At 41.0% G+C, this 27,463-nt stretch overlaps 1 protein-coding gene across 5 annotated transcripts in view; it reads right to left on the bottom strand.

Moving 5' to 3' along the window:
* Positions 1-2,547: 2,547 nt before the first annotated feature.
* Positions 2,548-27,463, bottom strand: part of ADD1 (adducin 1) — a 47,495-nt gene continuing 22,579 nt past the window's right edge. The window contains exons 7-17 of one of the 5 annotated variants that reach the window (XM_082238531.1): positions 27,096-27,239; positions 26,894-26,992; positions 26,335-26,511; positions 24,904-25,248; positions 21,774-21,875; positions 20,526-20,615; positions 19,684-19,776; positions 13,406-13,559; positions 10,137-10,232; positions 8,025-8,058; positions 4,625-4,764 (exon numbers count right to left, since the gene is read on the bottom strand). In XM_082238531.1, the coding sequence (XP_082094657.1) occupies position 4,764; positions 8,025-8,058; positions 10,137-10,232; positions 13,406-13,559; positions 19,684-19,776; positions 20,526-20,615; positions 21,774-21,875; positions 24,904-25,248; positions 26,335-26,511; positions 26,894-26,992; positions 27,096-27,239 (1,335 nt within the window). In that variant the 3' untranslated portion in view covers positions 4,625-4,763. Of the gene's footprint in view, positions 4,765-8,024; positions 8,059-10,136; positions 10,233-13,405; positions 13,560-19,683; positions 19,777-20,525; positions 20,616-21,773; positions 21,876-24,903; positions 25,249-26,334; positions 26,512-26,893; positions 26,993-27,095; positions 27,240-27,463 lie in introns of all 5 variants that reach the window. The other 4 variants (XM_082238527.1, XM_082238528.1, XM_082238529.1 and 1 more) reach the window with 4 other exon arrangements.

Here is a 27,463-nt window from a genome sequence, read left to right as displayed (position 1 = left end):
TTTTGTTTTCCCTGTATAAAACTTTTGAGAGACCAATTTTTCATTGAGTTATTAAAAGCCCGCCTGTCTTTGTGCCTTATCCAGAGAGTTGGATCCCAGCTGGTTTATTCTCCTGAATTCTGTATAGCATCCCAGGGTTGTATCTGTTAGAGGAGGCAAATTTTATTCTGTTGTTTTTTTCCTCTCTTTTTCTTCCGCTACACAAGCAGCCAGCATACCAGCTGCCTCTGAATGTAATTGAAAAAGAGAGCAACAGGAAAATTAATAAAGCCAGGAATGCAGGAAGAGAAAAAAGCAGAGAGGAAAAGAAGAGATAGGAAAGTTGGGGAAATGAGAGGCAGCAAGAAAAACAAGAGATTCTTTGGAAAGCAGGAAAGGATGCCTTCTCCTCCCCCAATTTATCTCCCTTCCTTCATCTATAGTTGGCTACTATGACCTCTGCCAAAAGCATAAGAGGAGCTGGCCCCTCTTTAAATTGGAACTCTATTTTCGCTCTGTGACAAAATGGTTATTTGTCTCTGTAAAATAGGCTAAAGGGTCTGTTTTTGTATTTACTGCTCTGGTGTATGAGGGGTTAATTGTCACTGCAGCCTCTTAATTGGAGTCTCGTGTAACAAAGGTCACCTAATTAAGACCTGGGCATAGCAGATATCTATATTGCGTTTTGAAGATGTTACTTTTTCAATAAACATTTTAAAATGGAATTTTTTATTCCAGTCTGTATCTGTATTGGATTTTGTTTGTATATATGAAATGGTTTTATCTATGTTTTTATGGTTATATCACTTTGCTATTTTTCTGAGAGTGATTTATGAATTGAGCTTAAAAAACATAATAAAAATTCCTTCCTTCCAGATAGTATTTATATTATATGTAAGATTCAGGGCACAAACTTTAATATCAACATACATCATAGTCCTTCAGTTTGGCTGCAGGCTGCGTACCTGGTTTTGTATAAATCATTCACGTCGAGAATAAATTGTAAGCGAGTTGGGTCAATGAGATTAGCCTTGGCCAAGGTAAGCTTGTGCTCAGGATCTAGAGAAAACAAAGACTATTTGCAGATGAATAGTGGAAGATAAGCACCTGACAGCTAGAACTAATCCACAGATAAATGAAATATGTGAAAAAATTGTCCAGTAGCACCTTAGAGACCAACTAAGTTCTTGGTATAAGCTTTCGTGTGCATGCACACTTCTTCAGATACATGTACACAAAAGCTTATACCAAGAACAAATTTAGTCGGTCTCCAAGTTTCTACTGGACAATTATATACCGTATTTTTCGCCCTATAGGATGCACTTTTCCCCCTCCAAAAATGAAGGGGAAATGTGTGTGCGTCCTATGGGGCGAATGCAGGCTTTCGCTGAAGCCTGGAGAGCGAGGGGGGTCGGTGCGCACCAACCCCTCTCGCTCTCCAGGCTTCAGGAGAGCCCCACCGCCAGACCCACAAGCTTGGGGGACAGCGGGGAGGCGCAGCGCGCCTTTCCCACTGTCCCCCGACTTGGTTAGAAGACTTGCGGGGGGGAGAAGCCTGCTCCTCCCCGTCGCCAGCCCCGCAAACTGGGGGACAGCGAGAGGAGCAGCGCGCCTTTCCCGCTGTCCCCTGACTTGGTTAGAAGGCTGGCGGAGGGCTTCCCCCTCCTCCAGCCCCGCAAGCTCCCAGAGCCATGCCAAAGCTGCACGCAGCTTTGGCATCGCTCTGGGTCCTGTTCTGGAGGCCCGCGCCTGGGGGAGGGGGAAATAATTTCCCCCCCTTTATTCCCCCTCCCAAAAAAAATCTAGGTGCGTCCTATGGGCCGGTGCGTCCCATAGGGCAAAAAATACGGTATATATATTTTGACTGCGTCAGACCAACACTGCTACCTACCTGAATCTAGAACCACAGATAAATATTGATGAAGGCTGTATGAGCGTTTTTTTAAAGTTGCAAATTTACACTGTTGAAAGCCTATCTGTGGGTTAGGGAGCAGTTATTGGGCTCATCACAGGTTTCACTGGTGATGTGTGATATTATTTGGCCTCTTTTTGTCAGGGGTCAATATATTGGCTTGCTGGATTCCTGTAGCCATATGCTATAATTAGTGATTTTTGTCCCACTGCCCATGGGGGGAAACACGGATTCATCTGAAGATCTGAATCAGCATAGGAACATGTTTCTCACTTGTGTTGAGAATGCGCCGCAGGCCTGCATCATCTGCCATGTCTCATCTGTGTTAGTGAGGAAGTGATAGTGATAGTTATCATGGACATTAAATAATAGTGGATACACCACTGCACAGATTGGCTGTATAGTCCAGCAGATTTGGGGTGTTGTCTCTACTCCAGGCAGCCACCAGCCACTGAAGGCCTGGCTGCAATTTTTACTCTATTGTTTCTGAAAGTGGTGTGTGCGCCCCTCCTCTTCTGGGTTTGGAAAGTATAGCAGACACAGCAGTGCTGTAGCCCCAGCATATTCTAGCTTCCCCATGAATGTGCTATGAGTCTTGCAACAACATGAGCTCAAGAATACCTGGATCTCAGAAACAAGGCACAAGGACACACAACTCCTTTAAAGAATTTTATTTGTGTAGAATTGAATTAAACAACAAAAGAAGAAGAAAAAATACAGAACTCTTCCCTTTCCCTCCCTGTCCCACTGAAGTGTGTTCTCATACAATACACAACTAGATTTCATTATGTAATAGAAAGAATTGAGAACTACAAAACTGGAACTTAAAAATCATTGCATATGTGGTCAAAGATTAGAGTCCCTACGTTTTATAACAGAAACACTAAAGCAATGGCTTTTGTAATGCAATTTCAATCCTGGCAATGAGACACGGTTAAGCTTTTAGTGTTCACAGGACACACAGTTAGGAAACAAGCTCAAAGCCATTAGTGCCATGCAGTCCATATGAAAAATTCCTTTCTCTCTCTCTCTCTCTCTGTCATCAGCACTTCTGCTTTTCCATTAGTGATGGTTTTAGTACCACCAACCCTCCCCCAATCTCCCTGTAACCCTTCTGCACGGGTGTTCTTTATTTATTTTACCATTTTAAAGTGATTTGTTTCAAACTGGTTTCCAAGGTATCTATTTGGAACCTAACATAGGCATAATGTTTAGAATAAAGCTGCACCAGTCACTGAATCCTTTCTAATCTTCTGTGCTTTTTTAAAGCACGAATTGTAAGGCATTCAATACTAGCTATTTCACCAAACTTCAATTAAAAACCTACACAATCTGCCCCCCCCCTGCAGTGGTGTATTATTCATTACCGAAGTTAATCAATAAAAATCAGCATCTTCGTTCCAACTGACCTTAAAGAGGGAGTCTTTTCTTTTGTTATAACCAGAACTCAGTCAACTTTACGGGTTTAGAAGAAATACCAATTGTTTCTGAAACATTGCCTTGCACAACTCAAAAGTTTAGTCTCTGCACTGTAGCTTAAATCAGTGAATCCAGAGCAGCAGAAGAGATTAGCAAGCTGTGCCAAGTCAGTGCCAGAATATGACAAACCTTCCAAGGGTTCTCGGAAATGAGCCATATGGCCTTGGAAATGACTGGGGCAGCTCACACTGTAGTACAGCTCCTGTTGGATCCACAAGTGGCGCAAGGTACTGGAGCAATTGAATGAGGTCATGATCTGACTTAATAAAGGCAGTAGGTATGTGCCTGCTACTAGGAAATTTTATTTTCAAAGGCTTGAAATTAACTTCCGAATTATGAGGTGAGGTTGGATATAAACTTTTTGTAGAAAAGAAATTAGTAAAATAACTGGTTGTTCTGTCAGTTTATTAGAACGCAGGCAGAGGGATCAGCAGGAAACACCACAAATCACTTCATTCTTCTTACACATAACAAATAGATTTAAATTTCAGCTATGCTACAATACAGAATAAGGGAAGGGAGAAGACAGCTTTCTTCAAAGCCTCAGTGTAACGTTATTTCTAATTACACAGTGCGAAAGCAGGTGCTCGGTTCCATAATACAACCTCTCAAAATATAACTGCAATCATATCCAAGTTGTCAGTATTTAAGAAGCCACTTGGTAACAACAGTAGGCTCTGGGACAAGAACAAATGTTAGAGTGAGCAGACAGCAACACCCCGTGGAGCAAGACCTTGCAAAAATCCATTGACTGCATATATAAATCAGCATGGGCTCTCAACGTGACACATGGGGTTCCATGGAAGTCATTTAGCTTTGTTTGCGTACTAGGGATAAACCCTGGTTAGCTGCTGTTGAATATGCAGGATTAGCACCTTCTGCTCATTAATTTTCCATTATAATCTTAAGCAATCAAGCTATAGCTTGAGGGTGTTGCTTGTTCTGCTTGTTACTAAAGACAAAAGAAAACACTCAGTAAGAACTGATACATTCTAGTGGTTAATAAACTTAGACTCTAAACCATGACAGTATATTTGAAGGTATTTAGGAGTCAGTCTTCTTTTTGTTTTTCTTCAGGAAGGAAGGTGTACGGAACTTCTTCTTCTTCTTGGACGGAGACTTCCCAGGAGACTCATCACCGCCGGCTTCGGCTGCTGCCCCCTCCTCAGCCAGTGGGGTCACTGCCTCTTCACCCGGCTGAGATTGGGGTTCTGGATTTTCAGGAGGTAACTCAGTCTGGCTTTGGGCGAGATCTTTGTCACTTTTATCATCCTCTTTTCCAAAGGTTGGGAAGCTGAGATGCTCTGAAGGCTCATCAGGGGTGAGATCTGGGAGGCTTTGCTTGAAAGTTGCAGCATCACTGTCATCGTTGCAAGTCTGGTTAGGCTGCCTCTCTAGTGGAGCAAGAAACAGGAAACATCTGTTAATGTGTGCCTGTTGCTGAAATGAGGGCTAACAGAAATTAACTATGGAAAACCTACACGCAGAGCCAGAAGTTTTGAGTCTCTTTGTAAATGGCCTTTGGGCAGAGAGATGCAACTGAAATATTTATTTGAATTCTGTCTTCTCCACAATGCTTTAGAGTCAAAAACCAAAGTGTCAGAAGTTTACACACTAAAAATTCTGCTGACTTCTTACATTTATTTATGAAATATTGTTCACTCTTCTCTATAAGCACACAGGGTAAAGGGACCCCTGACCATTAGGTCCAGTCATGGACGACTCTGGGGTTGCGGTGCTCATCTTGCTTTATTGGCCGAGGGAGCCGGCATACAGCTTCCGGGTCATGTGGCCAGCATGACTAAGCCACTTCTGGCGAACCAGAGCAGCGCACGGAAACGCCGTTTACCTTCCCACTGGAGTGGTACCTATTTATCTACTTCCACTTTGACGTGCTTTTGAACTGCTAGGTTGGCAGGAGCAGGGACCGAGCATAAATGGAAGATGCATATGCTTGTTTCTCCTTATTTTGCAATTTTGGACTCAGTATTCAGACGGAGTAGCACTGATGACTTAATGAGGTTTTATGTTAGCCTCTCGCAGTGGCCCAAAAGACTGGCTTACACGAAGGCATTCAGTATGAAAAATGAAGCCACACTCTCTGCAGATGAAGGAGCTTTTATACAAAGCTCAGCAATGCTAACTACTGCTCCCTTATCCTCAAAGACATCTCACCTGTATCTTCAAGTGGGCCAGAGTTCTGTGTGACTTGGAATCTTAAATTCTGCATTCTTTGCAACCTGATTCTCCATTTGTTCAAATATTACAGAGACACAGGGAAAGCAGAGGCATGAACCAGCCCCGCTTCTGTTTCCCCTCTCGCACTGCAATGCAAGAGAAGAAAGGAAACACGGACGTATATGGGTGATTCGCCTTCTGTTCCCCTCACTTTTGCATAATGCATGAATTGGCTTTCAGGATGGGAAAGCATGTTGTACTTTGCCATCTCTTATCTGTTTTTTAGACACAGTCCAAAAATTTAATCATCATTAAGAAGGTGCCTCTATCTCTGGCCTTACAGAAAGTGAGAAAACACTATTGTGAAGAGCATGATCTTATGTAGATCAAATCTTAGCTAGCTCCTTGAATTACTAAGGATGTTAGGATCCACTGCACATGCTCTCGTCACATAAACACAGGGAAGCGCAAACCACAGCAAAGTTGCAACAGCAAACATGTCACTTTATTTCTGAGGCACTGGAGGTTTATGGCCATGGTTCTTGGCCCAATTTGAATTGCAGTGACTTTAGGTACCTGGTTCATTTCAGTACTGCACTGAAAATACCATGCTGTGGTTTGTATTCTTTTAAGGTTAATTTAATACTGCATTCACCTTCTTTGTATTTGTATTTAACAATTCTCTGTTTCATCTTTATTTGAAGCTTGGAACAGGAAAAACCTGGGATTTGTTAGCTTAGTGATGATAACCATTTCAAACTCAGCAAACCAAAACATTAGAAGTTTTAAAATGGGTTAGGATAATTTAAAAGCAGGGTGAAATGAAAAAGCTATTTGGAAAGTTAAAAGCTGCAATTAATTTCTTTTATTTAAACATAGCTCTTTAAATGTTGTTCAACTATCCTTCTGTTTTCATTGCTGCTGTTACAGCAATTAATTGCTGCCTTCACATGGAAGGAAGTCAGATGAAAATGGAGTCAGACCAACAGTCCCACTAGCTCAGCAATGTTTACACCTGACTTCACCACGTGGGCACCCTCCAGAAGTTTTGGACTACAATTCCCATCAGCCCCAGCCAGTATGGTCATGCTCCCATCAGCCCTGGCAATATACAGCTGTGCTGGTGGGGGTTGTAATCCAAACTGTAGTCCAAAAACATCTGGAGGGAACCAGACTAGCAAAGGTTGGTGAGTGGCAGTGGCTCTCAAGAGTTTCAGACAGCATATTCCCAGCCCTACATAGAGATGCTGGGAACTGAAGCTGGGAGAAGGCTCCATGCAAGACAGATGCCATATTAGAGCTATGGCTCTTCAGCAAACTTTCTTGGCTTCCCTTTCCATTGTAACCAGAGAACATGGTTTGTTTTTCTGTAACAAACCACAATCTCTAGTCTACATTAAGCCATGATTTGTGGCTGGCTTGCTGATTATGGCTTGTTAGGGAATCCCAATCCCAATCTCTGGTTCAGATGCAACAGAAAAGTAGGTCTTCCCAGTTTAACCCCTCATACGCCAGGAGAGGAGTGAAGTGGGAGCAATCAGGCAGCATGTGCCAGCACACTGCCCATTCATGCTAAATTGGTAAGTCTGGCCTTTTGTTACGTGCAAACATGGCAAAGAAATGTATGGGTATGGCTTTAAGAAACAACAACAAAAACTTTAAACATTTGTTCAGCTCAGCAAATTAAATGCACCTTTCCAATGGGACTTACAGTTAGATTTTACTTGAAAGAATTTCAGGGTCAAAAACAAATTGAAAATGTAAAGCTTAGTGGATGCCCATGAAGAAGCACAGTAAATGCTATATAAAACAATGCAACTGGTACAACCATGTGCTGAAAATGGCACTATAAAGCCACTCTCTAACATATGATTATAGTCTGGTTTGACATGAGGAGGAGAGGGGACTTTCCCGTCCCACAGAAATGTATGTGGAGTGCTGTTATGGAGGCATCTTAAGAGAAATACAGGCTACCAGATTTGCACTGTCTACAGCCTTCTCTTCTTGAAGAGAGGGGCTCAGGCTCCCTTCTCACAACAGGCAACGCGCCACTAAGAACACTTAGGAAAACAGACACAATCATGAAGAGATAAGCCTCTCTGAAACATCCTTTTATCTCTTAAGGTGATTTTAGTTTGTTGTCATTGATATAAGGAGCAATGCCACGCTACCTTATTCTCTGCTTTACAGGATAAATCAATGGTTTGGGGTCAAAATCAGTATGTGAACACCTGGAGTGTTTTATACATATGGCTACCAAGTCACACTCAAGTCTAATACAGACTGTATTTTTCTTAATGTACCTCTGATCTCTTTGTTCTGGTAAAGCAACTGAAATAGTTAAGCAGACTTCAAACTATGTAAAGGCTGACCAAACCAACATAGGGAGGAAACACCACAAAATATGCAAGAGAATGAAGCACAGCACAGAGAAGTCAGGATAAAGCAGCAGGAACAGGGATGGGATGATACTTACTATGGCAACAGGTACTCTTTAGCATATCCACCTCCTGTTTGTAACGCAGCCACAAGAAGAAAAAAGCACAAGTAGAGAATCTATACATCCATCACAGCCATTGTGTTATATTAAAAGAATGGTCATTACCATTCTTATAAAATACAGAATGAGGTGGTGTGAAGAGACAACTTTGTAACAGACAAGTGATAAAATCCAGGGTAAAAGGGAAACACTGAACACATCTTAGATTACACCTGGTTTGAGTACTCAACTTATTTTTACCAATTCACTGCAACAATAGGTCTGGTCTTGCTCTCATTAAGCAGAGACCTCAAAGAAATCAAATCTTTTAACTTTGAAACCTATGAGTAGAGGTGTAATCCAATTACAATAATGCTTAAGAAATGTGCAACCACCAAGCAGAATTTGCTAAAAAAATTTGCATGATCCAAAAACCCATTTGGGCAGGAAGATTTCCCCTTGCATTTCAAGAATGGAAACAGCTCTAGACAGGAGTCCATATATCCAAGACCTGCGTCCCTCTGGAAGTGAAATCTCCTTTTGTTGGTAGGTGGGTCTCAAGTGCAGCAGTGGTTGGTGTGGCATTGCCAGTTACCAAGAGAAAGGGAGACAGCTGTGGGGAGCTTGGTGCAGCAGTTTTTGAGTGGTTCTGCCACTGCACTTGCACTGTGCTTCCTGCCACTTGCCCCTCCCCCACTTGATAACTGGCAGTGATGGGCAGTGTTGGGAAGCCAGATCAGCAAAGCAGTGGTGCCCACTACTTCTCAGGGGTACTTAAGAGTTGCTGAGCACAGTGATCCTGCTCACTGGCGCACATTGGGACATTAGCTTCACTAATATCCTGATGGATGGCATTCTACAACTTGTGCCTGGTTTGGTAGGCAGCTACTATTTGGTAGCACAGATATTTCCTAGTAGCCAGCTGTGAGATCAAATCCTAAAACAAAAGGTTCAAGATCAACTGCTGACGAGCATTTCTGCCAATGAACATTTCAATGAAGAGGAGAACTGGAGAGGGGAGAGATAATGGCAGAGTGGCTGGCTATTAATGATCAAGAATCTTTCAGTACTGCTCTGGGAACCCTCACTGCAAAGAAATAATTTCAAAATTCTCTAGCATCATTTTAATTTCAGCAAATTTGTAAATTCTATTCTTGTGACTTTGTTAATTTGACCATCCAAAAAGCTATTATGTGATTTCCCATTCAGTCTCCCTTTTCTATTTAGCTATGTTCCTATTTAGCTATGTTAAGTTTTTTAACAGCATGATCCTGTGCCAATTTACTTGGAAGTAAATCTCACAAACAGCAGTTACTCCCAAGTTAACTGGGAACAGGATATTAAAAGGGGCTCTGAAGTTGACTCTTCCTGATCCCACAAGCAATGAAAAAGTTACACTCGGAGCTGGAAATGATCCAAAGGAAGTTTCTATTGCCATTATGGAATAGAGAATTTGGAAATACTGTGTACAGTTTTGGGAGACCACCGCTTGAAGAGAGTGCCAAAGAGGTGAGAAAGTTGCATAAGAGTGCAACCAAAGAGATCCAGTGCTGGAACATCTTCCCTATGAAGAAAGCTTAAAGCACTAGTGGCTTTTCCGTTGAAAAAAACTTAACAGAAACAGGACAGAGGTTTACAAAGTTGTGTACAGTGCAGATATAAATAAAAACCTCCTTCCTTCACAACACAAGAACTCAGGATCACTCGATGACACTACTGGCAGCAGATAAAGGACAAAATGTGTAAATAATCCACAAATTAAAAGTTGATATTGCTAGCTAGCTAAGATGGCTTTTTAAAAGAATAAAGCAATTCATGAAAGAAAACTACTGATAACTCTATTGGACGGTATGCCACTTAATCAGGAGCTAACAAAAGGAGATGGCCATCACTTTCCATGTCACACGAGACAGAGCGTGGTCTTGCCCAATCAGGCAGTCCTTGTGTTCTCAAGTGCACATTTCTTTATTATTGCGAACACAACCACTAGCACATTTAGCTATATGTTGCTCTACAGAATAAAATAGATGAACACATTTTTATCTGATATCAACTGAAACATGAACACAGAGGTGCAGCTAAACAAACTCTTAGCTCCAGGGGACATACCTTCTTCCAGTTTCACTGGAGTGCTGGGTGGAGTGCAAGCAGCGGGGTGCTCCAAAGAGCTCCTCTCCCTCTGCTGTCTGGCATCGTCTGAATCTTCTACAAAATGTAAGAGGACAGACCAGGTTAAACAGATCACTCTCACAATTCACATAACTGTGCATAAAGGATCTTTTAATGAAGAACTCTGTTCAGAAGCTGTTTCAAATGTACAGTGGTGTCTCGCAAGACGAAAAGAATCCGTTCTGTGATTCTCTTCGTCTAGCGGTTTTTTTTGTCTTGCGAAGCAAGCCCACTGACAGATTAGAGGATTAGCGCTATTAGCGGCTTATCAGCTTATCGGATCAGCTGATAAGCGGCTTAGCGGCTTAGAAAAAGGGGGGGGAAGGAAAAAAACCTGCAGGAACTCGCAAGACATTTTCGTCTTGCGAAGCAAGCCCATAGGAGATTCGTTTTGCAAAGCACCTCCAAAATGGAAAACTCTTTCGTCTAGCGAGTTTTCCGTCTTGCGAGGCATTCGTCTTGCGGGGCACCACTGTAAATGAAAACACAAGTGCAATTGATCAAAAATGTGCTACTAATTGTGCCCTATGTTAAAATAGATAGGGAAGTTTGAGGTTTCATTTTAGAAATTACTGTGGCTGATGACATCTGAAATTCACAGGAGGCAATGAATGGAACATTATACAAATTATAAACACAAACTGTTAAGGATTCCAGATTAGTCCAGCTACTACAGATCACAGAAAAAAACCATAAATGACCATTGCAAGGAACTTTGTTCAGCGGAAGCCTCTCTAGCAGGAAGCAATTAAGGAACATGGCCAACCATAAACTAAAGCGAAGATATTCACAAACTGGACTGGTCTTGCCCAGTTGGCAGCTTCATTGCCTGCCACATTGAGCAGTAAGATTTTTGTCAACGTTAGCTCAACTGTGTGTAGCTGCTGCTGAAAAGCTATGTAATGACGTGCAATTCTCCATCCTCTTTCTACCCAACTAGTCAACTAAGAACAATCAGCCTGGGGTTACAGTTGCCTTGGCAATGCAAATATGTTCATTTTCTCATCCTCAACCACCCTGCAAACTGAATCCCATTGTTTCTTAAAGATAAAGGTACCCCCGACCGTTAGGTCCAGTCGCAGACGACTCTGGAGTTGCGGCACTCATCTCACTTTACTGGCCGAGGGAGCCAACGTTTGTGCGTAGACAGTTTTTCCAGGTCATGTCGCCAGCATGACTAAGCCGCTTTTGGCGAACCAGAGCAGCACATGGAAACGCTGTTTACCTTTCCGCCAGAGCGGTACCTATTTATCTACTTGCCCTCTGATGTGTTTTCAAACTGCTAGGTTGACAGGAGCTGGGACCCAACAACGGGAGCTCACCCCATTGCGGGGATTTGAACCGCCGACCTTCTGATTGGCAAGCCCTAGGCTCTGTGCTTTAGACCACAGCACCACCTGCGTCCCTTATAGTAATGCAAAAGAAAAAAATCATCCTAAAGGAGAAGCAATTTTTGTTCAAAGCTCAAATGCAAGGAAGGGAACGACTGTTGTGTAGTGGCAAGCATTTCATGCTTGGGAGACAGATCCCTACGCAGCCGCGAAAATGACTGACTGGCCTTGGGCTCAGTCTCTTTCTCAGCCTAATCTACTTCACAAAGTTGCACTGAAAATAAAGTAGGCAAAGAGAGAACATATATCCCACCCTGGGCTCCAAGAAGGCCTGGATAAAAATGTAATCAGTAACCATTATAAAGACAATCAGTGTAAGCTGAAGTATCTCATGCATTAAACACACAAGAATAACAGAGTCTTCAATTGCTGGGTCAACTTGTTCAAAATTTCTGGATGTCCCAATAATGTTAAGTCGTATGATTTTTAACATATACCAAATTATTATGCTTTACTACTTGAAGTTTCTAAACTCCATCCATTTTGTCTGAAAAACATTTTTCACAAGGGATGCCAGAATGTTATATCCAGTAAGTGTACTATTTTATACCTGTGTACACAATAGCTGAGCTTCACAAATCAACAAATGTACACTCTTACACAAACATCTGTACATGCACTGAGATTGCTTGTATCTGTATTCAGTGCAATGTGTGAGTACGTCTAGAGTTACTGAAAACATAGAACAATGGGCAGTACTAGGCTCAGCAGGATATTCTCTCCCCCCCCCGCCCTTGTTGCTGCTTTGTGGGTTCAAATAGCTTTTCTGTATGTTTTATTGTATTGGGAAATAGCTTTGAGATGCTTTATAGCAGGGGTGGGGAATTTTTGGCTCTGAATGCCAGATTTCTTTCTAACCTCCAACCCATGGGTCAGTTTTGACAGCTGGTCTAGGCCATTCAGCTGTCAGAATTAACCCACATGGTGGGGTGAGGAAGCCTGCTTCCCCAACTCCATTCATCGGTTTCATGGAGAATTCAATTCTGCCCTCTGCAGGGGTCTGCTTCACCAGTGCATTCCCCACAGATTCCACATGGCAAGATTGAAGCCTCCACTCACCAGCTGATGAGCGTAGAGTTCAATCCTGTTCTCTGTAGGAGTCTCCTCTGCCAGCCCAGTCCCTGCAGGGAACCTGCTGATGTGCTGGTGAAGCAATACCCAGCAGGACTGAACTCTGCTCCCAGTAACATCACTAAGTGACTTCATTGATTGACAGGTGGGTGTGATTTGGGATGAGTCAAACTGGAATGGCCCAGATGGGCTGGAGGTAACGAACCCCTCCTTTGTAAGAAGCAATTCATAAATGAAATAACAGAATTGCAATGGAATTTGATTATGAAAGTTTTAAGATCACAGTTCTATTATTTTTTGCTTTTCGAGCTCAGCAATATCATCAAGTAAAGGAAATCCATACAAAAACCATTTCAACTTCAACATGAAAGAGCAACCAAGTCTCCAAACTCTGGGCTTCCAGCAGAAAAAATGAACTACAGTAGCAGCAATAAATGAGTGTGTAGTTTAACATTGCTTGTTTCTCATCACTGAAGTTGTCTGCAAGATCATGTGTTGCTTGCCCTAGCCAACAAGAAGCCTACCGTCAACACTCCTCCTTTGTCTCAAGCAAGGAGCACAGCAGCAATACAGAATGTAACTGCTTGGTACATTGTGCAGGTTGGGCAAATGTCACAATACAACCACCGAGGTATGATGAGAATCAACACAAAGGAAACTTATAAGGGAAGCCTGGCACATTAAACTACATATCCAAAGTCTATTGACACCATGGTAAGGCAAGTTAAGAGTTAGGTAGACACAAACCTGACTGCCTCTGTTTCCTTTCTACTTCTCTGCGATACTCTTCTAGTTCTTGGTCTGTGAACTTGTTGAAGGGGTTTGGTCCTGTTGTGCTTACGATTACTCGTGGTTGGTACTCCTTCTCAATTATTGCCTTTGATGCTGTCACCAATTCTCCCTAGTTAGAAGAAAATAAATGTTTCTTATGAAATAATATACAGTGCACTAACAATGCCTGAGGGCTAAAACAATGGAAGAAATTATTCAAAATCTGATTAAAAAAAACAAGACTGAAAAGATTTTCATTTAGAGAAAGTAAGAATATCCATTTTATCACATGGTTATTGCATCATGACTACATTCCGCAATAGAGCGAGACTAATGAGTTCCAAACTTGTGAAGAGTTTTCAGGTGAAAGACTGCCTACACACATAACAAATTACTAATGGTAACAATAATAATAATACTCATTTAACCCACTACATGAGAACAGGCATTTCAGGGATAGCATCACACAAACATCAGTGTTTCTGCCACACTATATCCACTCTTAAGCAGCACAACAAAATATATAACAAAATATAGCATCACTACACCCCTTGGGAAGCAGTGGGAACCAAACTGTTAAAAGGTTCAGCTACTACAAGTCCAAATTAACCTTCTCCAGAACATTCAAAAGTGGGGACAGGCCTTCAGTTAAGGCTTTCCTCTTGTGCAATACTGACCAGAATTCCCTTTTACACTTCCACTGGGTGAAAAATCTTGACAAGGTCCACAGCCACGTTTTAAATGTGTGCTATAGAATGACATCTTTGTCATAATTTGCACTGGAGGCACAAAAACATTTAACGTCAGTGACCACAGGTATCTTTATTTGGAAGAGCACTCCCTCATTCTTCTTTATTCTTACCCTGTGGGGAACAGAACCTATAGTCCTGCAAAGGAGGGCACTTCTTCCAGGACGTGGACTCAAATAACACAAAAGCCGGGCTATATTGTTCTTTCACTCTTTCAGGTACTTTTAAACTCACAGAAAGAGCAAGGCAGGAGTGTGGAGCTCACCAAATCATGTGGGAAAATATGTCAGTCTCAGCCATTGAAGGACAACATATTAACACCCCACACAGAAGGAAATCATTCCCAGGAAGAAACAAGATACTCAGTTCCCCCAGGAAAGATGGCAGATACATCTTGTCAGCACCTAATACTCCATGAAGGGCATATATCAGATGAGTTAGAGAATTTCAGACTCTTCTGATGAGATTTCAAAGGCTCATTTCTGGCCCATATCCCTGAGTGCCCAAACCTTGTTGGAAGATACTAGAGGATGCTCTTGTTGACCGGTAGAGAACTCCGATGTCTGTTCCCTGAGCTTAGATTCCAGCAGTAAAAAAGGTGGATGAGCAGGAGAGGGAAAATAAATAAACTGTGAAAGGAGTCAGATATCAGAGGATGCTCTAATTCTGAGACACTTCCTATGGCAGCCAACTATATTTTTGTCACTTTTAATATTTTATTTTATTTCAATATTTGAAGTTACACTTTGCCACTCAACAGATGTAACCCTATTCTACAATACTAATAACTAACCCAACCTTGATTTTTATAAATTATGATTACATACAATTGTGTTTTAAAAATTCATAATAATAATAATAATTTCTACCCCACCCATCTGGCTGAGTTTCCCCAGCCACTCTGAGCAGCTCCCAATAGAGTGTTAAAAACAATACAACATTAAATATTAAAAACTTCTCTAAACAGGGCTGCCTTCAGATGTCTTTTAAAGATAGGATAGCTGCTTATTTCCTTCACATCTGAAGGGAGGGTGTTCCACAGGGCGGGTGCCACTACCAAGAAGGCCCTCTGTCTGGTTCCCTGTAATCTCACTTCTCGCAATGAGGGAACCGCCAGAAGGCCCTCAGTGCTGGACCTCAGTGTCTGGGCTGAACGATGGGCGTGGAGACACTCCTTCAGGTATACAGGACCAAGGCCGTTCAGGGCTTTAAAGGTCAGCACCAACACTTTGAATTGTGCTCGGAAATTCATATTCAGTTTCATCCTTTTAAACAAATTTCTTACTATGTTCTGCTATTCTTTTTCTGTGGACTTCACATATGAAAAGTTACTTTTTAAGTAGGCTAGAAAAGAGACATTGCACATACCTTTGTAAACCAAGAAAACTTTAATAAAAATATCAACTGGGGGGGGAAAGGTAGGCTAGAAAAGGCAGTCAACTATATTGACCAATACTACTATCACTGAAGCACTGGAAACTGGCCAGTTCATCTTGGGATAAGACCAATTCCAATGTCTTAGCTCAGCCCGGTCATATATTGAAGTACTTGTAACCTGTAGACCAATGTTGGGACAGTGCACTGACTTCATCAATGAACCTTTAAAAACTCTAAAAAGTCAATGGCCAAGTCTGAGGAGAAGAGCCAGGGCAATGTAATTCAATGTAAAAAGATGCAAAGTAATGCCAGAAAATTCCACATATATCCTCATGGGGACTGAACTGGCAGTGACTGACCAGGAACGAGACCCTGGGGTTGTAGGGGAGAGCTTGAGGAAGACGTTGACCCAGTGTGAAGCAGCTGTGAAAAAGGAGAATTCCATGCTACGGATCATTAGAAAAGGAACTAAAAACAAATCCATCAATATTATAAAGCAGCTATATAAATCTATGGCGTGACAGAATTTGGAATACTGTGTATAGTTCTGGTCACCTCAAAAGGGATATTGAAGAGGTGGAAAGGGTTCAGAAAAGGGCAGCCAAAATGATCAAGAGGATGAAGCAAATTGCATATGAAGAAAGGCAGGGAGTGTGGTCAGCTTAGAGAGAAAACAAGCAAGAGGTGACATGATAGTAGGGTATGAAATTACATGTGGCATGGAGCAAGTGGCTAGAGAAGTTTTTCTCCCTCTCTCATAACACTAGAACTCAAGAACATCCAATGAAACAATGTTGGAGGATTTGGGACCCAGAAACAAGAGTACTTCTTCACGCAGCGCATAGCTGAAACTATGGAACATGCCCCAGCAGGAGGTAGTGATGGCCAGCAACTTGGATGGCTTTTATTAATGGCCACGAGACATGATGGTTAGTTACACTCTGCCTCCATGGTTAGAGGCTGTATGATTCTGAATATAAGTTGCTGGAAAGCTTCGCAGGGGAAAATGCTTTGCACTTGGGTCCTACATGCCAACTTCCCATAGGCATCTGGCCAGCCACTGTGAGAACAGGATGCTGGTGCATATTTAGCAAGACTTGGTTGCTGTTTTTAACCCAACTATAAGCATTTTACATAAAAGAACAAAAAAGTTGTAATACAAACAACTTTTTAAAACTGTAAACTTAATAAAATTATCAAGGCATAAATAAAATTAAGTTTTTATAATTGCTGGCATCCATTTTTCTTGGGAGGCAATGGAAGAATCAACCTACGGGGGTAAACCACTGGAGAGTTACAGTGCCTGCTGTGGCTGTATCAGAGACTGATACAGAAAAGTCATGTCTCTTCGCTGCTATAGGTGCACCATGATGTTTCTTCTCTCTGCTCTCCTCCCAGCAGTCGCTGCTGTGGATATACTACCTGGCTGCCACTGGGCAATAGCGTTGCCTGCAAGGGATTCCCACACAGCGGGGTTAAGGTTCCCAGCCTTCATGTCACATTTGCGGACAACTTTGTAACAGGTCTAGTGCCCGAAGTCAGATTCCAATAGAACACGTTCTTATGGATTCCTGCCATCTTCCATTCTGTGGATATGACCAAGTCAGTCCAGACGTCACTGAGACAGAAGTGCAAACAGGTTGTGAATGTGGTCTTAGGGGAGCACATCTTTGTTTGAGACTCTGTCCTGCCATGTGATGTCCAACTCTTCCTGACCCACTGCATGTTGTCCATAAAGCTCAACTCACAAGCCTGGCAGACCTTCATCTTGGTATTGGCCACTAGCATCACATTCTCCATACCCTTTTGGAGAGGCAAGCCATTGTCATAGTTGCCTTACCAATACGTTTGTCCAGCTCAGTGTTGATGGAAAGGTTACTGGTTATGGTGGAGCCTAGGTAGACAAAATTGTCTACCGCCTTAGGCGTTTGGTTACCAATGCTGACATGTGGAGTGCTTGTTGCCTCCTGAGCAAAAATGTTGGTCTTTGTCAGGCTGATGACAAGACCAAACGGACAAAATGGTTGACGAGTAGCGTTTCCTCAGAGTGCACTGTCAAGACTGAGTCATCTGCAAACATCATCTCTCTGACAGGAGCCCACCACACTTTTCTTTGTGAAACGTGGAGATGTTTAGCCAGCTGAAGTATGTCAGAGCTCAGTACCCTGTGTCATAACAATCAGAGCCAAAATATCACTTTCAGAGACACAATATGGAACGCTTCAGTGATTCAACTGTGGTTTCTGGAGTGCTAGAAGCACTTTGTTGAGATCCCAGATCTTTGCTGGACAGGTGGACTAAGGAGAGTTGCTCCCTATAAAAATAGAGGATACTAGAGCTGATAGGTTTGATGGAACATTTAGAAAGCCCTGAGGATTCTGCAGGCTATTAGGCTGAAGATCTATGCAGAGTCCATCTTGTAGGGATGAGAGAAGCTGTGTAATTCCTGTGGTGTTCAGTTGCTGATTCTTCTCACACTATCTCAGGAATGCCACCCAGGTGGACTGGCAAATTCTAGGGATATTCAGCCACCCAAATGGTGCATGGGACTTCCTCTGGCAGCTGAAACCTGAGGAACTTCTCAATCTCCAGGCTGTCAGTTGAAACCACTGAGGACTGGGTTGCTACAGAGAGCCTTAGGACAGCAGATCTGCTCTGTGAAAAAGATTCCATTCTGTGTGTGGTACAGAATTTTGGGCGTTTAGAGTTGCCAAGACTAGTTGAGGGCCACCAGGGACCTTATTTGCGTGCCTGTTTTTAGCATGCAGAACAGGAGCAGAGTTTGAAAAGCACACAGAGAAGGCTGTCGAGGGCATTTCTGTGTCTGCAGAAGAAACAACCCATCTTGTAGCTGGTGGCTAACACAGAGGTCCACTTCACTTTGCTGAATGCTCTAATTGACACTCTCCTAGCATGTGGAAGGCCTCTAGAAATTCTGTGAAATTAGTGTATGGCTAAAGATGTCCTCAAAAATTATGCCTACTTCTTAAATTAGCAGACTGCTATCAAGCTGTAGCACAAAGCTATCCCAAAGCAAGCAGCCCTTGACTCCACTGCAAGAGGAAGAACAAGGCTAACTAATACTTTACAACTCAACTGTCCTTCATAATATTCTATACAAATACAAACTAATAGAATCATGAAGATATCGGAAAAGCTGACAAATAAGGCACAACAAATGCATGGAACTGACTGCTTTTATTTTTCAATTTCTAGTATGATCTACTCTTGTGGCACCAGACACCTTAAAGACAAACAAATTATAAGTCTTCATGCAATACAGTCTACTTTATGATACAACAACTGTTATCCCAGATTGGCAGGGCATGCACATGAGTGTAAACTCTGTGGAGAGAAATTTAAGCAGTAAGGCCTAATATTTCCCTTTCTCCACATTCATGTAGCAGAGGAGAAGAGCACAACAGGGCCACGTCAGAGATGACCAAAGTGATGCTATTAGTTTGAGAAGAGTAACTTAGGGCTGATTCATATATGTGTAAATGTCTGATGTGATGTAGTCCTGGGCTACCTAATATAGGGGTGTGTTTGTAGAAGATTGTCCCATATGGTTACATGACAGAAACGAGACTACTTTAAAGCTTACTGCCATGTTACATTTTATGATTTTTCACAATTTCAGATACATGGGTTCTCATGTGAAATTTGGCCAGTGCAATCTGAAAAATGACTTTAGGTAGCCAACAATTGGCTCAATCTTCAGAGGCAGTACCATTTGAGATTTGAGATACAACACCCATGACATGAAAACAGCTACAATCGTGCTTTACGTATTTGTGCTGCTTTAATTTTTGGCTAAGCCTGTGGATATTTTGGGTATTACACTGATGTAACCAGGTTACTTAACAAAGACCATGCATAAAGAAAACTACACTGAGAACCGTACAATTTTCCATATGCTATCCATGATCATAAAAGGAATAAGACTGACTTTATTTCTTAAAAAAAATTAATGTATCAAACATAAACACATGCATAATTTGTAGAACTAATTTGTATAACCTTCTTAACATTTACAAAGAAATATAAGCTACAACCCAGGGCAAGAAAGAGGTAAAAGTGAAAGGTAAACAACAGAACTTAGAGCAGTTATGACATGGCAGTAAGTACCTTTCTAACAGAGACAGATTTAGCGGGATTAAAGGCCTGCTCTGTGGGATCGAGCCCTTCAATTGTTTCCGTACAGTCTGAGAGGGGAGCATCCTGCAACAGTAAATTGAGTGAACAGAGCAAACCAAGCTCGGGCTTTAGATCATCAGCGTAAAGCATTATGGCATGGGATAAATATCATGCAGAAAAACAGTAAATTGTGATACAGAAGCAATGGCAATGAAGCAACATGCACCAGTATACACTAACCCAAACTTGAAAAATTCCCTGGCCATGATGATGACTAGTCAAACTGCATAAAAGTACAATAAAAAAAAATAATTGGGCTACCTTTTGCATCTCTAAAATCTACTGAATGAAGTCATTTGGTTCTATACTTTCTCTGAAAAAGCATACATTAAACCTATTTAAAAACTATAAAGGTAAGACAGTATCTTCAAATGAATATGTCCTAAAAAGAAAGTTTGCAATAAAGAGTTCATTGCTGATTAAATGTACTATAGCAATAATGGCTTTGGACTCAGCAGCTTTTTCAATACAGCTGCGACACAAAGTCTGACTAGTCAAGAGTGGGTTTTTAGCCCACAGAGAAGCAGCCTTGGTGTCTCTCATGCACTGCAACCAGCACCAAAGGCAATATACTTGCTAATAACATGCTTCCCACTGAGTTTCTGACCCTAAACATGGTTGCAAAGACAGCAAAATGTTACCTCTAAAACTTACCTTATAAACAGTTAACTTCTGCCGATTAAAGAATAATTTCATAGTGATACATTAGGTGACAGCAGGAATGTACCATAAAGCAACTCTAAGTTTGTATTTTAAGCAGGCTATGTGCTCACCTGAACGAGGCTCCTGTCCACAACAACCCCAGAAAGAACCTGTGACTGTGGACCAGCAGTTTTAATGTCTTGCAGGTTTTGCTCTCGGATCTGTAAACGATAAATACATTAATTGCATATGAATAACAGAGAGAACGTAACTCACCTGCCTGTGTGCACCACAATATGAGCTCCTGCATATGAACCTCGGTCAAGTTGGTTTAGATATATACGGTATCAGTTCCATCAATTACCACTGCAGGATACCATTTTTATATTTTATCACACGTTTGGGACCACAAGCATCAGTCTCTCAGAAGCTTCCAGGGGTAAAAGGTAAAGAGGACCCCTGGACAGTTAAGTCCAGTCAAACTTGACTATAGAGTGTGGCACTCATCTCGCTTCAGGCCGAGGGAGATGGCATTTGCTGCAAACAGTTTTCTGGGTCATGTGGCCAGAATGACTAAACAGCCTCTAGGATCCTGCACTAAACCCCAAATTTTGTGACTGCAAATTGGCATATTTCTTTCTTTCCATAGGCTTAGTTTGAATACATTGTTCTTGTTTTGCAAAAGGAAATCTTACGAGCAATGCAATGGAGTATGTTCTTTGCTACACCCACAACAATAAGCAAATTGCATCAAAAATTCCAAAGCTCAATTCTTAGAAATAGTGCACACACATAATATCTACCTACCTTTCTAAAATGCAAAATTATGACTTTAGGGACAGTGTGAACGGCAACATGGTTAGATTCTTAAATATGCATTCAAAAGTAATCAGTGTTGACTTGGAAAGCCAAGGGAAGTATGAAGACATGATTAGGGCGTGGGAGGGAGGGGGTTGTTTGAAAAACCAATCACTATCTAATCAATATATTTGGCACACTTAATATATGCCACCCTTCCCAACCTGGAGCCCTCCAAAGGTTTTGGGCTCCAATATCAGCCCTAGCTAATGGTCAACAATCCAAACTACCAGTAGGGGACCAGAAAGGCTGGCTTACACCAACAGCCGCTGTGCTATTTCTTGCCAACTTGAGGAGAGGGATAGGAGACTGTTTAGCAAATATGGCCTGTAAGTTACTTATTACAAACTGAAAAGTCAAATCCCACATAGGAGAAATGTTTCGTCTAATTAGCACTCATATTTTTAAGGCATTTTGTCTTTATTTTTGATTCTCTTGAGATTTCAGCTATGATATAGGCGTACTTTCAATGTGGACTATAAAAAACATTCAGAGATTACAGATAGATTGCCAGTACAAACCTTGTTCCTCATTTCTTGGACTTCCTTTGGGTTAGTGTTCAATGGAACAAATAGATTTTGGACAGCAGAGGTGGCAGTTCTATGTCCATCCTCTTTAGTCCACTGTAATATCAAGAACAATTACATAAAATCAAAATTGCTGTAATGGCTAGAACATTCATAGCAGCAAGTTTACAGCACAGTAAATCATGCATGTACAGAACTGAGAAATGAATCAATGACTGCATTCCAGTATTTGTAAAGACATAACCATCTCTCAGCTTTGAAACAGCTGTTGAGCTAATTTTTTTTTGTAATTCAGAGCAAATATTTCAAAAAACTAAATATGAAAAGGAGTGAAGTATATCACAAGGTCCTGAAAAATGCGTCAAAAGATCTTGTTGATTTTTCTGATTGTCTATATTAACAATACTTCAAGAAATGTGAACTAGCTAAAAATGTTACTTTGCTATTTGTATTAACCACAGAAGGCTGCAACTCTTTGCACTTTCCTGGAAGTAAGTCTAACCATACTCAGGCCCCAGCTGCACTACACATTTAAAGCTGTGTCATACTACTTTCAACAGTTTTAGCTTCCTCCAAACAATCATGGGAAATGTAGTTTGCTATGGTGCTAAGAGTTAAGGGTGCTAAGAGGCCACCTATTCCCCCTTCCAGAGCTGCAGTTTACAGAGTTCCCTGGGGAAAGTGATTGACTGTTAAAGCACTCTGGAAATTGTAACAAACTCTAGTTCCCAGGATTCTTTGGGAGAAACCATAGCTGTTTAAAGTGGCATGATACTGCTTTAAATGTATAGTGCAGATGGTGGCTCAGTACAGGACTGAGCCATTAAAATATAAATCTATCAACAATGCCAAACTTCCTCGACTGTCTTTTAATTTCCACATCATTGATTCACTTCCCTGATATTTAGACACATCAAAGCCAACAGAAAGCACAAGATGACAGGAATATGAAAAGCAGTGTGATGTCAATAACCAGGTTGAGTGAACGATTCTCTACTATGAGGAAAGAGTGGGCATCACCAAAGTTTGGATTCAAAACAAAACTCAATGTAGTTTTCAGAATTGTTTTTGCACAGGCAAATAGATGGATCAGCCTAAGGAAGGAGTTTGGTGATGTCAAAATATTTTGTATAAAGCTTACAGATTCAAAGATTACAAAAAATAAAAACCCATACACAAAGCACTTCCATGATTTCTTTACAGAAGGTTGTTTCATATGGCCAGTACATTTAGTATGTTGGAAGGCGACTTTGTGCCACAACGATCTCTTAAGCGCTCAGTCTCATAAATTATATACCCATTATTGCACAGAAAATGTACTGAACACTGAAACAAACCCGTTTAAAGATGCTATTCCCCCCAAATAATTTTAAGACAAAAGATAGCCAGAAATAGAACTGTTAAAAAAAGCAACAGAATTTAAAAAAATGTTTTGCAAGTATGAAGTAAAAAAATGGAATGAACATGGAGCTATGGATACTCACTGATTCTTATCTTTTCACATAAAAATAACTCCAGGTTTTTATTAAAGATATTTAACAACAGTATTAAGAACCTTAGTATAACTGGTACTTTAAAAATATTTAAGAGCATTAAAAATCAAATACACAAACCGAGTAAGATTACATTGTTCTAGCAAAATATTAAAACAAGTTTATGGTTTCAAGTGATTCTTTCATTTTATACTTATTTCAGATATTCACTTCATTACATGTGTTCAGAACACACAAACTCTCATCAATATTTTTACAACATAGGGCACTAACTCTTTCTAGAATAAAAGAAGGGTTTGACAGTACTAGATATAGTATAGCAAAAGGGGAGGGAGTCACCACACAAAGAATCTCTCCTTTGGATTCCATTTTCTCCGTGGATTTTTAGATGGCACTACCTTGACTAAGAGCAACTACATTCCCCATTAATCATTCTGAAAGGGAGAAAAAAGCAACCAAGATTTAGGGGGGTTTCCACTGACAGCAAATGAAAGTATTCAAAGGAGAACAGGAGAAAGTTAACAACTTTTGAACAATATGATTTTTCATGCTCAACACTGATCTGTACTATCACTAGAATGGCTATGAAGGACTCTTGTCTCAATGTTCTTGTCTCAAGTTCCTACATTGTCAGCTAATGTATCAATCAGCCACTTTAAAGCCGGCATCATGCACAAATCTGGATTTGAGAATAGAATAGTATACAATATCACAATAAGCATTTCCAAACAGCTATCCGTACGATAGCATTTGAAAACCTTTAGTCAAGACTGAAGTGCATATTTTAACTTTGTAAACAGCAATGTTAAACGAAGTTTCCCCGAACAGTGCCTGGTGGTTGCCCGAGCTGCACTTTAGTCATGCCACACCCAGCTGGTACTAGAGGAAAGATTTTCAAATTATGGCCATCTACTTACATGCAACAATTCATGCAGAAGGCTGTGAACACTGGGAGGCTTTAGGACAGACAGAAGCATAAGGGGTAGAGCAGCAAAAGAGGTCAATTTATTAGGAAGCAAGAGGGCTTAAGAGGAAATAAAGTCTGTGGGGTTGAAACTCTCGTCATTTTTTGGTAATCCACAGATCAGATAAAAGGCACTTCAATACGATCCTAATCAGGCCCACGGATTTAACTAAAATGTGGTAATTGGCCAAGTACTTAAAACAAATACCACAAACTTTGAGAAGGCAGCCTGGATACAGATTTGTAGACCAGCTAATTTCTGTGCTGAGAAGTGTACATAATTTAGACAAAAATTTTAAAAACTAATTTACTTTAAGTTTTAACTAGGATATTTCCCAGAAAGTGCAACCAAAACTTCTCTGATAAAAAACCATTTAAGAAACTCGAATATATAAAACAGAACCAATGAGACATTGGCTTGTTCATTTATTGCTGGCTTAGCAGTCTTAACTGCTCTCTGCACCCTTCCATTCAAATTGCAATGAGAACGCAGGTTTAAATTTCATTACTAGAGCATATTAGAAAGGAATGTTTCAAGTGAAGCCAGATTAGACAGTCAGGAAAGAGGGAGGAGTTAATGTTGTATTTTATTCCCAAAGCCTCACAGTGCCTGCCACCCAAAGTTGCTCTACATCATCTAACTATGAACAGTAAGGTAGGCACAGACCAAGCAGTTGGTAATACAGCTTGGCACGCAGACACCGGACGAGAGAGACTGCAGCAAGGGTTTCACGTGATCGTGTGTAATGTTCGTCCACACCTTAGTCTTCGACTTGGGGCTGCCGCCATTCTGCCCTTCTTCAGAAGCATCATCTCCTCGGCCAGAATTCAGCCACCTTGTCTTCTCTCGCTGCTGTTTCTGAAAACTATGCCGCAGAGGAGAACAAGTGCCCGAGTCCCCATCGCTAGCAAAAGAATACCCCGTGACACTAGCAGGGATTTCCACGTCACTGTATTTTTTAGATTTCTCTCTCAAAGCAGGGCATCGATAGGGGTAGCCAGTTCTGTAACCCTGAGGAAACACCATAGCAGAACACTGTCAACATGGCCTCAAAACCTACCCGTTAAACAAATTTACTGACAGCCATTATGGAAACATTTATACATGCATGCCAAGTTCTGCCCTTGAGTATATTTGCCATTTTGGTGATCTGAGTTCACACAAATACATCAAATTACGAAACATGCTTTGAAGCACTTTAATTATATTGGCATGCCCATGAGTGAATCAGTATTATGTCAGTCTAAAGCTCCTTTCAACGAAACAAGTACAGTTTGCATTTAAGAGTAATAAATATGAACTAGAACATATGTCCAAGTCTCAGTTCTTCTCTTCTATGATGTAAAAACACAAGGCATCCAAGTGACCACTTGTAAACTGGGCGATGCCAATTGAAAAAAACAGATCAGGAGGAGGGCTGGGACTATCAGACTCCGTTAAAGAACACTTGTGCCTGCCCACCTTCAGTAGAAACTCTTCTCCAGATGCCCCTGTCACCTGAGGTGCAATAGGTGGCTACCACGGAAAAGGGCCTCTTTGGTGGTGACCCTCTAATTATTATCTACTTGTATACCATCACCAGTGTGCATTACTGAATCCTTCCACTAGGGAAGTTCACCTGGTGTGTATGCTAATGCCATTTCAGAAACAGGTGAAAACCTTATTTGTCAAAGCTTTTTAGTTGTTTAAATTTAATCTGGTTGTTTTTTTCTCTTTTAGAATTATATTGCTTTGTTTCTGTTCTGTTTTTAAATAATCACCCTGGAATATTGTTTGAAGGGTGTGTTAGACATTTTAAAAACCCATAAATAATAATAATGCTGAATTACTGCAAGTCTACAGCAATTTTGTTTTGTTCTTGCTATAAAGGAGATCAGGGTACAGTACAGTTAAGGACGAGCCTCTTGGCAGCTGCCATTGGAAATGGAGCTCCACAACCTACTCCTGGCATTCTCAGAAAGTGCTTTTCTTCCTAGACTTATTTGTCCTTTAATTATGTACATTGTCTAAACAGAAATGAAACCCTTGAGACCATTAGCATATGTTACAAGATCTTTCTGATGCTAAAAATCAGTTGAATAGTAGATTTTCTCTTACCAAATTATCAAGCATTCGCATAAGAGCTTCAAATTCCTGCTCTCCAGTCTGCCATTTGGGGTAAGACGCTGTCCCCTCCCCTGCTAGAGGCTCATGACCACGAGACTTAGCCTTGTATTTTCCAGGGTCCAAGAGCACTAAGTTGTCTGCCCCCCCTGCACTGGCCAGAGTACGTACCTTAAAGTAATCAAAACAGATAAAAGTTTCTGTGATATTGAATAAATCAAACATATTTCAATGTCTAATCAATAATTATGCTAAATGTTTCATTACAATGTCTCTAATCAAAGTGCCATTTAATAATAGCAATAATATTTATTTTTTTATATGCCACATCTGGCCGGGTTTTAAAGATAAAACTACTAATCCAATAAATTTAATTCAACATTACCATTCACTTACAGTGCTAAAATAAAAACCTGCCATATAGTTTCAGCAAATAAATCTTGTCATTACACTGTCTGCTATATGCATTACCAGCCTGAGTTTTTTTTAAACTGATGAAGATAAATAAATAAAAAATGAGATTAAAAAATAAAAAACAATTTAGAATGCTTACTTGGATCTCACAAGCAACAACCAAATTATGAATATAGTAGAAAGCCTCTTCCACGCTTTCTCCAGCTGATACCAAACCATGATTTCTGAGTATGAGAACCTTGGAGAAGAGATAAAGAAAGAAAGTGATGCACAAGTAAGAAGAAAAACAAAACAGACTTTCTGCTTGCCTTTTGCGCCTTAGATGATGTTTGGAGACTGACCTTGCTTTTGGGGCCCAGATTCTTCTGAATCAACACTTTCTCCTCCTCATCTACAAGAATCCCATGGTAATCATGATAGGTTACTTCCCCAAGGGACAGTGCCTCTGGAGAGATTGGCAAGAGACCACTTTTCATTGCTGACACCTAAGAAGACGACAACAGGTTTCATAAATAGACATTTACGAAGAAAAAGAAATTCTTGGCAGAAGGATGGCAGTATGGAGAAAGGCCCCTCCTTCATGGCTAGGAAGGCAGTCTCCAAATTTCACTGCCAGAAGAGGCACTCCTCTCATCAACCCCTAAACCAGGTTTGGGGAATCTTTGGCCCTCCAGATGTTGAAGAACTACAACTCCAATCACCCCTTGCT

This window comes from Podarcis vaucheri (genome assembly GCF_965113315.1).
Source record: "Podarcis vaucheri genome assembly, chromosome: 9".
Lineage (NCBI taxonomy): Eukaryota > Metazoa > Chordata > Lepidosauria > Squamata > Lacertidae > Podarcis > Podarcis vaucheri.
The sequence above is the reverse complement of the archived record's forward strand: the minus strand, read 5'-3'. Positions and strand labels throughout refer to the sequence as shown.